Raw genomic sequence first — 12,692 nt, 5'->3', positions numbered from 1 at the left:
AATTTGTGGAAGGAGGGGGTTAAATAATGGACTTATACCACCATCTCAGCTAAAAGAATCTTATCTCTGTTTCTTAATTACTTGTGTACTTCATTTTATTTGTGTCAAAATAGATAGACAGCTTTTTAGAAATTAGGTGGTATTAGTTTAATATAGAACAGAATGAGCCCTAGCCGTTTGGTTCAGTGATTAGTGGTTTAGCCCATGGATTGAAAGATCATTGGTTCGATTTCCGATCAAGGGCAAAGTATTACCCCCCCCCCCCCCCGTTTGTACCGTTTGTAGGTTTGATCCCTAGCCTGGTCAGGACTTATGTGGGAGGCAATCAATCCGTGTGTCACTGTAACAGGGGTGTTTCTCTCTTTGTCTCTCCCCTTCCCTTCTCTCTAAAAATAAAAACAGCCGAAACCGGTTTGGCTCAGTGGTAGAGCATCGGTCTGTGGACTGAAAGGTCCCAGGTTCTATTCCGGTCAAGGGCATGTACATTGGTTGCGGGCACATCCCCAGTAGGGGGTGTGTAGGAGGCAGCTGGTCGATGTTTCTCTCTCATCGATGTTTCTGGCTCTCTATCTCTCTCCCTTCCTCTCTATAAAAAAAATAATAATAATAAATAAATAAAAAATAAAAATCAATGGATAAAATATTCTCAGGTGAGGATTAACAAAACTATAAAGAGAACTGAATGACATTAGAGCTGATACCAAATAAGAGGAGAATCCATTGGACCTTTAAGCAGAAGTATAATAACAGATTTTAGTTGTGACAGACTATTCTGACTGCTCTATTGAGGTTAGATTTGTGAGGCAAGAAAAGAGTGGGGAGAACAGTTATAATCCCTGTGGCTTAAAGTTGGCTATAGTTGAGTGGTGGTGAGAACTGTTTAGTTTCTGGATATATATATATATTATACACACACACACACACACACACACACACACACATGCACACGCACACGCGCATGCGCACGCGCACTCACGCACTAGAGGCCTGGTGCACAAAAATTCGTGCACTCAGGGGTGTCCCTCAGCCTGGTTTGCAGTCTGGGACCCCTCTGGGGATGTCCACTTGTGGCTTAGGCCCGCTCCCCAGGGAACTGGGCCTAAGCTGGCAGTCAGATATCCCTCTGGCAGCCTGGGAGCTTTTGGGGGATGTCCGACTGCTGAGGAGGAGAGAGAGGTTCCCACCACCAGTGCTGTGCTTGCATCCCTCAGCTCGGCTTGTGACTGAGCCGAGCACCCCCTGTGGGAGTGTACTGATAATCGGGGGCAGCTCCTGTGTTGAATGCTTGCCCCCTGGTGGTCAGTGTGCATCATTGCGACCATTTGTTCAACGTTAAGGTCAATTTGCATATTACCCTTTTATTATAATACTTAGGATATATTTAAAGATAAGGCCTAAGAATTTTGCTGATTGTTTGATTGTGGGGGAATGTGAGAAAAACAGTTATCAAAGATAATTCAAATTTGGGTTTATGGAGTGTGCCATTTACTGTGAAAGGCATGGCTAAAGAAGGAACAGGTATTTTAGGAGGAGCAGATTTGAAGACATGCTAAATTTTAAATACCTGTTAGACATCCAAATGGAGATCTAATGTACACATTTAGCTATATAAACTTGGAGTTTGGCAAAAAGATCTGATTTGGAAAGAATAGAATGTACTATATAGAAAACACTTTTAAAAATATCTAGTTATAAGTTAAAAATTCTTAAATTCATGTGTCTTGATTTTACCTTCTTTATTTTACTCTGGTGAATATATCATAGAGATCCAGCTGACTTGAAAAATCACTTTACTGGTTTATTATCCAATCAAGTTGGAATCACTAGGCATTACCTTATATAATCCCACAGTGATTAGGGCACATTTAGTATTTCAAGACTCTATAGAGCTCCACTGAAGCTCACTCTATTCTTTCAGTTTTTGCCTGCTTCTCCCTTCCCTCCCCTTCTTATGCATAGTAAACTAATGATCTAAAGATTCCAAGTTTGTGAGCTTGGAATGTCACAGCAACCAGTCATTACACTGTCAGGCTAAAACCTGCTTTCCGGTTGAAAATAGATTATCAACCTATTATTGCCATAAAGTGCCTTGCTTATTATTTATGAGAGGCCCGGTGCACCAAATTTGTGCATTCAGAGAAGGGGGTCCCTCTGCCTGGCCTGCGCCCTCTCCAAGTCTGGTTGCCCTCAGGGGATGTCCGGCGGCAGGAGGAACTCCTGTCACTGCGGCTGCACTCTCCGGCCATGAGCTGCTTCCGGAGCAGCTCTCCCCCTGTGGAGCGCACCGATTACTGGGGGCAGCTCCTGCATTGAGCGTCTGCCCCTGTTGGTCAGTGTGCATCAGAGTGACCAGTCGTTCCACCAGTCAGTATTTGCATATTAGCCTTTTATTATGTAGGATTCTGAAAGTGAGTTTTTAATCTCAGAATCATAAATTAAACAGGTAATCATATTTTTGTTAAAAATTGTGTTCAGGGATCACAAAAGTTTAGATGTGGCAAAAGTTTAGACTCTTCTCTCAAAATGCTGTTAGATACTGCCCAATCCAGTTTTACAGTTCAACTTATTAGCATCCCATGATAAGAATGAGTGGTTTATTATAAATTTTAGTTGAAACCATGAATACATATTAAAAATTGGAAACCAAAAGCCTACTCTTAAATACTATTATTTGAGATCTAGAATTATAAATGATATGCCCAGTAGTAATTTAATTGTATGGGTAACATCCCACATAAAAAAAGCCTAGTATGCTAAGTGTCCAGTTGGCCAGTCAGCTGTTTAACCAATCAAAACATAATATGTTAATGATATGCTAAGGCCTCTCAACCACTCACTATGATCTGCACTGACCACCAGGGGGCAGACAGTCGGCCAGTAGCTATGATGTTCATTGATAACCAGGGAGAGACGCTCTGACTGGTAGGTTAACTTCATGCTCGGGTCTGGCTGATTAGGATTGAGGAAGATGGGCTGGATATGCCCTGGAGCCCTCCCTGTGGCCTCTCCTTAGCTGGCCAATCTCCCATGTCCCTTCATGGCCCAATTGTGCATTGATGGGGTCCCTCAGCCTGGTCTGCTCCCTCTCACAATCTGGAACCCCTCTGGGGATGCTAGAGAGCAGGTTTTGGCACAACAGTGGAATGACTGATTGAAGTGACATGCACTGACCACCAGGGAGCAGAGGCTCAATGCGGAGCTGCCCTCTGGGGATCAATGTGCTCCCACAGGGAGAGCACTGCTCAGCCAAAAGCCAGGCTCACAGCCAGCGAGCACAGCTCCACTGTAGCATCTGTTGGACATCCCCCGAGGGCTCCGGACTGCGAGAGGGTGCAGGCCCGGCTGAGAGAGGGCATGAATTTTGTGCACCAGACCTCTAGTATATATATATTTTATTGTTGGACATAGTACATATGTTCCCCACTTTCTCTCTCTTTACCCCTCTCCACTCAGCCTCTACCCCAACCCAGGGCTTCACCACACTATTATCTGTGCCCATGCGTTATGCATATATATATGTAAGTTCTTTGCTTTATTTCTTCCTATGTCCCATCCCCACCCCTCCGAGATTTGTTAGTCTATTCTATGCCTTCATGCCTCTGGACTTATTTTTTCTAGCTTTTTATTATCCTGCCTCTTTCATCCTTTATGAGATTACTAGAGGCCCAGTGAATGAATTTGTGCACGGGTGGGGTCTCTCAGGGTGGCCTGTGGAGATTGGGCCCCAACTCGAGCCCCAGGCTTGCAGCATCTGCTCACACCCCCATCCTTGTAGTCCTTCAGCCTGTCTGGCACCCTCTGTGGCTACCCCCTCACCTGCTCTACCATCCTGCCTGTGGGGTGATCAGTTGGGCTGGGCCTTCCGCCTGGCGCCATTCCCAGCCGCCACTGCCCCTGGTTGCCATCTGTAGGGCAATCGGCAGGGCGGTTGGGCCCCTGCTCGCACCCACCTTGACCTGGTGCCTCATGGCAGCTCCTGCATTGAGCGACTCCCCCCTGGTAGTGCACATCATAGCGACCGTTGGGACAGACACTTATCACGTATACACACACACACACACACACACACACACACATTTGTAATTTGAGCTTAGAAATGTTTGTGCTTTACTTCTTTTCACTTTATTACATTCTTTTTATTTTTCCAAATTACTTCAGTCTTGATAAATTACCATAGCTTTTTACTAATTCCATTAAGTGAATGTCCCCCAAAAGAGTAAAAGCATAAAGATGTTTCATGTACTATTATCCTAATATAAATAAAGAGCTAGGAGGTGTCACAGTGTCACAACGGAACTGGCCACAGGTCACCATGAAGTGCATGGAGCACTTCTTGGTCCCGCCCTCTTCGCCAGCCCCTCCCCCCCAGCTGCTCGACAGGAGGGGCACCCAGGGGTGGGACCGGATGGGGACTGTTGAGCAGCGGTGGTGGGCTGCTTCGCAGGCGGCAGTGAGTCTCATGAAGCAGGCGTGGGGCGGGGGAGTTTTGCTGAGCAGTGGCGGGGCGGGGAGAGTGTCACAGAGCAGTCCCGGCGCTGGGGGAGCCTCGCGGTGCAGTCGAGGGGCGGTGAGCGTGGCAAGCATTCCCGGGGCGTGGAGCTTCAAGTAGCTTCGCAGGGCAGCAGAGGCCATGAGACGGAGGTCAGGCTAGGCCTAGGTACCCTGACCGTGCACTATTTCATGCGTGCTGGGCCTCTAGTCTATGATGAAAATATTGAGAATGTAGTAAACATCAAATAATAAGGGGATGGGTTTTGTTAAAATATAGGTTATCAAATTTTAAGTTAAAGTTGAAATGCTTAATTGACAGATTAGATATAGTAGTTACAAAAAGAGAAAACCAACCTTAGATTTCTAGTGAAATCTTAACATTTTTGATTCTTTAATGGATTCAAACACTGTGTGTGTGTGTGTGTGTGTGTGTGTGTGTGTGTGTGTGTTTGTCTATTTGACCTTTTAAACAATATATGTAGAATATATTAAAGAGCATTAGACTTTTTTAGAAAATACATTATTCCTAATTACATTGTAAAAGATTAATAAAACAATCATTTATTTTTTTGCATAGATAATTATTAAAACTCATTATCAGAATTTGAGGAGCTAGTTCTTTTACCTTTGAATTTTATAAATGATGGTTTATTCTAGCAGCAAATTGCCCGACCATCACAAGAAGAAAAAGTAGAAGAAAAAGAGGAAGATAAAGCAGAAAAAACAGAAAAAAAAGAAGAGGAAAAAAAAGATGAAGAAGAAAAAGATGAAAAGGAGGATTCTAAGTAAGTTAAATATTTAGAATTAAATAATTAGTTAAATGTTATACTTATTTTTAAATAATGAAATTGAATCTTTTGAAGGTATAAAACAAGATAAAAAAATCAATGTGATGTGTGCTTTTAATCACTGAATAGTTACTTGACATAAATAAGGAGTGGAGTATTTCAGTAAATATAACTTTTGGCTTACGAGGTTTATTTGCCAGACATAGTATATATTACTTAAGAAGGAATAGGCTATAATAATATATACTTATCACTGAATTATATCAAATTTAATCTTTGATTTCAAAGATACCTCATGATCTTTTTTTGTACCTCATTTGTATAATACCTAAATTTCAGCTTTATCTTATCTCTCATATAAAATAGAGTTCTTGGTTTGTTTGTGGTTGTTTTTGAGGTTATAAAAGCAATTCTTGCTCATTATAGAAAATTAGAAAAAGAGAGTACAATAGAAATAAAATCAGTCTGTGATTCTGCCACTCAGAGACTTAGTTCCTTGTGTACATATTGGGTCGGTGGTGTGGGGACTTAGAGCTTAGCGCCTGGGTTGATTGTGTCTCCCCAGAGGTCAGCGTTGTTAAAACATTGTTTATATAGAACAATAGTCACCAATTTTAGGTGTAAATGTTGTATTACATATAGTACTATTGTTATAGTAATGACCACTTATTGTGTTTTTCCTAAGTGCCTGAGACTATGATAAACATGTTATAGCCTAAAGGAAGTTTAGCTTTTTAAAAATATATATATTTTATTGATTGTTTACAGAGAGGAAGGGAGGAAGATAGTTAGAACCATCAATGAGAGAGAAACATCGATCAGCTGCCTCCTGCACACCCCCTTCTGGGGATGTGCCCGCAACCAAGGTACATGCCCTTGACCGGAATCGAACCTGAGACCTTCAGTCCATGGTCCAATACTTTATCAACTGAGCCAAACCCATTGGGGCGGAAGTTTAGCTTTAATAGTAGCAAACACCTACGAAGTTTACTATGTTCCAGACACTGTTCTAAGCATTTTACAGAAACTAATTTCTGTAATTCTCACAACAGCCCTATGAAATATACTATTATTATCCTCATATTACAGATGAGAAAAACAGCTCCACAGAGTAAGGTTGTTTGTCCAAGGTCATCACAGGGCTAGTCGTCACATAGAGCTCTGTATGAACCCAGGCAGCCTGGGTCCAGAGGCCATTTTCCTAACTACTGGGCCACACTGCCCTGTTTGTACATACCTGTCCTGGAGGTGGTTAAGAATGTAGAGCCTGCTTTAATAAAACAATATTGTAGACTGGTATTACCGAAAGAGCATCTGGCATGAAGTGTCCATTTCAGCTTCTTGGTTTCACAAAGGAGAGAACTTGTGTTGCAGCAAAACCCAGAAATCCAGGACTCCTACCTTTCCATGTCCCCTGCCTCTGCATTGCAGGTGCACTGGGCTGTTTCTGTGCTTCATTCCTTCCTCAGAGTCTTCTGGTATCTAAGTTAGGTGATTTGAAATGTGTTTACATATTAAGTCCATTAAACAAATAAAATAAGTCTTTGTGAAATATCTTAATTTGAATCAGTCAAAACTCCTCAAAATTGGGGCATGACAATTTTTTTTATGAATTTTGTTTTAGTAATGAAGGAATTGGTTAGTTTCATTCAGTTTCTATTTAAATATTTTTCAAAGCTGCCTTCTTTGACATATGTATATCTTAAATCACACAAACTTTTCATTCACTTTTGTTTTCAGAGAAAATACTAAGGAAAAGGACAAAACAGAAGGTATAGCAGAAGAAACTGAGGAGAGAGAACAGGCCATACCTCGGGGACGAAAGACTGCCAATAGTCAGGGCCGCCGAAAGGGCCGGATCACCAGGTCCATGACAAATGAAGCCGCTGCTGCCAGTGCTGCAGCTGCAGCCGCCACCGAGGAGCCCCCTCCGCCTCTGCCGCCGCCACCAGAACCCAGTGAGTGGGTGGATGGAGTTATCAGGCCACACTTTTGTTTGGGATTCTGTTTCCCAAAGAAATAGGATGGCATCAGCCTCTTCTGCCACCAAACTAAGGAGGAATATGCAAATCTAGAAATACTTTGCAAGTCTAGCTTTCTTTTTACTTACTTATAATCCTAATGTACATGCTACTTTGTTTTCTGATATTTTAACATGGCACATATGAATATTTTTTAGTTTCTAAGTCATCTTTAATTTTACTCTGATGACTATCAAATGTTAGAATTGTGCCCTGAGGCACAATTTCCTGACCCATTCCCTTTTGTTATCTTCTGCCTCCTTTTAAGATAACATAGCACTGTAATTTTTAAAAATTCATACAACATTTTCTTTGTTAAATTATTTTCTATAGAAATGAATTCTGAATATTGAGTCCAACAGTTAAAAGCATTTGTCTTTGTTACTAAGTATTGTCTCATTAGTTTGTAAAGGATTATATTAATGTCTAATACCACCATTGATACTCTAACTTTACTGTAAGATTAAATATGAAAGAAAATACAAGTTCTAGGAATGGCAAGAATAATGTGAGGGAAATAGTAGACAAGAGGATGGGGGCAGAGGCAGATCACAAAGGGTCTTATTTGAATTATATGCTGCATTGCTTACAAAGTTTTTAAATAGCAGAGTGCTTTGATTAGATTGTTGTTCAGATATATCTAGTGACATTGTGGAGCTCAGATTAGAGAGAAGAAGGCCTGGAGGAAGAGGGATCAGCTATTGTAGAAGGGCAGCATTATGCATGCAGCAGCCCAGGCAGGGAGAGGTGGATTCAGGTTATTAGAATTGACACACATCATTGGATGTGAGTGGTAAATGGGAGGAAGGATTCAAAAATGACTAGTCTGACGATCCTGTTACTAATTGGAGTGACTGGGTGGATGGTAGTACATACTATTGAGAAGGGGAATATAGCAGGCACTCATTTTAGGCCTAATAGTCTCAATTTTATTTCTAAAGTAAAAGAGAAAGTGTTCAGTTCGTGACTCATTCGTGTTTACTAGATGTCAGGCACGGAAGATGAATATAAGAGCCTCCGAGAGAGGAAGAGATGGGGACTCAGAGAAAGGGAGAGGACTGTGCCTGGACCAGCAGGTGGAGTGCTGTTTCTTCCTCTGACTCTTCATTAGGGAAGGATGGAGCTCTAATGATTGGGAAGGCACTGGGCAAAGTGGGACTTCTTAGAAATAAATTAATTGTAATCAAACATGCAGATATGGACGAACTTTAAAAAACATTAAGAAAGATCACGGAGGTGTTGCATTTTCCCCGTTAGTTTGGTAGGGGAAGAGGCTGATGCCATCTTATTTCTTTAGATTCTTTCACCAAATGTCAGATAAATAGGTTAAAAATTATGTGGTCTGGGCCATATAATCTGTCAATGAAGGATTTGGGTTAATTTTTCTCTACCTTATTGGGTTTTTCTCTCTTTATTTTAGTTTCTACAGAGCCTGTAGAAACTTCTCGGTGGACAGAAGAAGAAATGGAAGTTGCTAAAAAAGGTAAACAATAGTTCAGATTCTTCAAGTTTTGTTTTGTTTTGTTTTTAAGATTATTAATAACTAGTGGCGCAGTGCACTAATTTGTGCACATTGAAAGGAAATTAATTAGGGGAAATACTTTAATATTGCTATTTGCCTTTTCTCTATAATAGAAGTGTCAGAGATGAAAGAAAATTAGTAAAATGTAATATGAAAATATAAATTTCCTCAAAGAGAGATCCAGGCTACCCAGACGGGGCTCCACGATCAATTGCTGTGCAGAGGAAGGCCCCATCCACCCATTGTTTTCAAATATAATAATTTTTGAGAGATTAACCAATTTTTGAGGGAGTTAAGTATTTACCTTATAATTCTAGAGAGTTTATTGTAAATAGCTTGACTTTTAATGATACATTTCATTTATTTGCTATTTACCAGGTAATGAGTGATACATTTAAGTATTATATAAACCAGCTTTATAAAAAATACAGCAGTGTTCTTTTATTTGAAGTTTGCCATGATTAGAAAATTTGTGATTTGTCATGATTACATGTTTAACTTTTTATCTTATTTTTTAAAATATATTTTATTGATTTTAGAGAGGAATGGAGAGGAAGAGAGAGATAGAAACATCAATAATGAGAGAATCATTGATCGCTTGCCTCCTGCACGCCCCTACTGGGGATTGAGTGGGCAACCCCAGGCATGTACCCTTGACTGGAATCGAACCTAGGACCCTTCAGTCCACATGCCGATGCTCTATCCACTGAGCCAAACCGGCTAGGTCATGCTATTAAGCAATGACTAGGTTACCACAGAGATCAAGAAAGAAATAAAAAACATCATGTCAGCAAATGACAATGAAAACACAACAATCCAAAATCTTTGGGACACAGCGAAAGCAGTCTTGAGAAGGAAGTTCATAGCTCTACAAGCCTACTGCAAAAAACAAGAAACAATAATAAATTACTTAATCCTATATCTCAAAGAGTTAGAAAAAGAGCAAAAAGAATAGCCCAGTGTAAGCAGAAGGAAATAATAAAGATCAGAGAGGAGATAAAAGACATAAAGTCCAAAGAAACAATACAAAAGATCAACAAAACCAAGAGCTGGTTCTTTGACAGGATAAACAAGATTGATGAACCTCTAGCAAGGATCACCAAGAAGCAAAGAGAGAGGAGGACCCAAATAAAAAAAAATCAGAAATGAAAGAGGTGAAATAACAACAACCCCCACTGGAATATAAAGGATTGTTAAAAAATACTACGAACAGCCGAAACCGGTTTGGCTCAATGGATAGAGCGTCGGCTTGGGGACTGAAAGGTCCCGGGTTCAATTCTGGTCAAGGGCATGTACCTTGGTTGCGGGCACATCCCCAGTGGGGGGTGTGCAAGAGGCAGCTGATGGATGACTCTCATCGATGTTTCTAACTCTCTATCTTCCTCTCTGTAAAAAAATCAATAAAATATATTTTAAAAAAAATACTACGAACAACTATTCCAACAAACTGGACAACCTCGAGGAAATGGACATATTCCTAGAAGAAATATAACCTTCCAAAACTCAATCAGGAAGAATCTAAACAGCTCAGTAGGCCATTAACTATGGAAGAAATTGAAGCAGTCATCAAAGCTTCCAGCAAACAAAAGCCCAGGGCCAGACGGCTTCACAGGAGAGTTTTACCAAACATTCAAGGAAGAACTAAAACCTATCCTCCTCAGACTATTCCAAAAAATTCAAGAGGAAGGAACACTTCCAAGCTCCTTCAATGAAGCCTAGGCCAATATCTCTCATGAACATAGATGCCAAAATCCTAGCAAATTGGCTCCAGCAGTACATCAGAAAGATCATACACCATGACCAAGTAGGATTTATCCCAGGAATGCAAGGATGGTACAATATCCGTAAATCAATAAATGTGATACATCACATAAACAAATTGAGAAATAAAAATCACATAGTCATATCAATTGATGCAGAAAAAGCATTTGACAAAACCCAACACCCTTTCTTGATATAAACTCTCGATAAAGTGGGAATAGAAGGATCATATCTCAACATAATAAAAGCTATATAATATGATAAACCCACAGCTAACATCATGCTCAATGGGCAAAATCTAAAACCATAAACAGGAACAAGACAGGGATGCCCACTCTCACCACTCCCGGTTGACATAGTACTGGAAGTACTAGCCATTGAAATCAGACAAGAAGAACAAAAGGTATCCAAATTGGAAAAGAAGAAGTAAAGCTGTCCTTATTTGCAGATGACATGATATTGTACATAAAAAACCTGAAAGACTCCATAAAAAAACTAATATACTTAATGAATGAATTTGGCAATGTAGCAGGATACAAAATTAATGCTATGAAATCTATGGCATTTCTATACACCAATAGTGAACTTACAGGAAGAGAGACTCAAGTAATCCCATTTACCGTCACACCAAAAAAAAATTAAGATACCTAGGAATAAACTTAAATAAGGAGGTAAAAGTCCTATACGCAGAAAACTACAGGACACCAAAAAAAGAACAAATCAGAGGACAAGTGTTTGCAAGGATGTGGAGAAAAAGGAACCCTTGTGCACTGTTGGTGGGAATGCAGACTAGTGCAGCCACTGTGGAGAACAGTATGGAGTTTCCTCAAAAAACTAAAAATGGAATTCCCATTTGACCTAGTAATCCCTCTCCTAGGAATATATCCTAAGAAACTAAAATACCAATATGAAACTATATATGCATCCCTGTGTTCATAGCAGCACGATTTACAATAGCTAAGATTTGGAATCAGCCTAGATGCCCATCAGCAGATGACTGAATCAGAAAACTATGGTACATCTACGCAATGGAATACTATGCTGCCATAAAAAAAAGAAGGAATTCTTACCATTTGCAGCAACCTGGACAGAATTGGAGAACATTATGCTAAATGAAATAAGCCAGTCAATGAAAGAAAAATACCACATGATCTCACTCACTTATGGATAATAAAGAACATAATAAACGGTTGAACTAAAGATAGATACAGAGACAGTAAAGCATAAAACATACTGTCAAATTGCAGTGGGAAATTTAGAGAGAGGTGGGGGAGATAAGAGATCAACCGCAGGACTTGTATGCATGCATATAAGCATTACCAATGGACTCAAAACACTGGGTGGTGAGGGCATGTATGGGAGTTGGTTGGGGGGTGGCAATGGTAAGATAGGTAGACATCTAATACCTTAATTAAAATAATTTCCTAGTGAAGTAAGTGGATATTAGCCATATCATAATCTTTTTCAGTGACTCTTTAGTCACTACTCTTTTCATCTCTTATTCATATATTGAGTAAGATTATGAAGTGATTTTCCAGCAATTATTAAAGAAGCTACTGGAATTAACCTTGAAAAACTGGTGTTTTTCTATAAATTCTTAAATTTATACTGTAAATTTTTGTTTGGTTACACCTGTATTTAAAGTATATCTCTGGCTGGGTAACTCTTATGTATATATGCATTTTCATACCCATATTCCTTCAACATGTGTATTTATGCGTATATATATTATTTGATTTAAAAGTTTCAGATGGCATAGATTTCTGTGATGCTTTGGGTTACAACAGATTTTTTTCAAATGGTTAATTTTTCCTACAACATTTCTTGATTGTGAATGGACTGAAGACATTCTGATGATCCATGGAATCTTGTATGTGTGTATACATACATATAATAAATACAGGATGGGCAAAAGTAGGTTTATAGCTGTGAATACATAAAACACAGTGTATTCTTGTATTATTAATTACTAGAGGCCCAGTGCATGAATTCGTGCACAATTGTGGTCCCTTGGCGTGGCCAGCAGGATCGAGTGAAACTGGTTCTCTATCATCCCCCAAGGGGTCCTAGATTGCGAGAGGATGCAGGCCATGCTGAGGGACCCACCGG

The 12,692-nt window shown here is 40.0% G+C and overlaps 1 protein-coding gene across 19 annotated transcripts in view; it reads left to right on the top strand.

Moving 5' to 3' along the window:
* NCOR1 (nuclear receptor corepressor 1) overlaps positions 1 to 12,692 on the top strand; it is a gene marked incomplete at its 3' end in the record, with an annotated part of 185,671 nt that overhangs the window by 94,455 nt on the left and 78,524 nt on the right. For 11 of the 19 annotated variants that reach the window (XM_084861475.1, XM_084861470.1, XM_084861464.1 and 8 more), the window contains 3 exons: positions 5,149 to 5,276; positions 7,020 to 7,237; positions 8,721 to 8,783. In XM_084861475.1, the coding sequence (XP_084717601.1) occupies positions 5,149 to 5,276; positions 7,020 to 7,237; positions 8,721 to 8,783 (409 nt within the window). The remainder of the gene's footprint in view (positions 1 to 5,148; positions 5,277 to 7,019; positions 7,238 to 8,720; positions 8,784 to 12,692) is intronic. The other 8 variants (XM_084861459.1, XM_084861473.1, XM_084861463.1 and 5 more) reach the window with 1 other exon arrangement.

The sequence above is a fragment of the Pipistrellus hanaki genome, assembly GCF_964339955.1.
Source record: "Pipistrellus hanaki genome assembly, chromosome: 16".
NCBI classification, from domain to species: domain Eukaryota; kingdom Metazoa; phylum Chordata; class Mammalia; order Chiroptera; family Vespertilionidae; genus Pipistrellus; species Pipistrellus hanaki.
The sequence above is the reverse complement of the archived record's forward strand: the minus strand, read 5'-3'. Positions and strand labels throughout refer to the sequence as shown.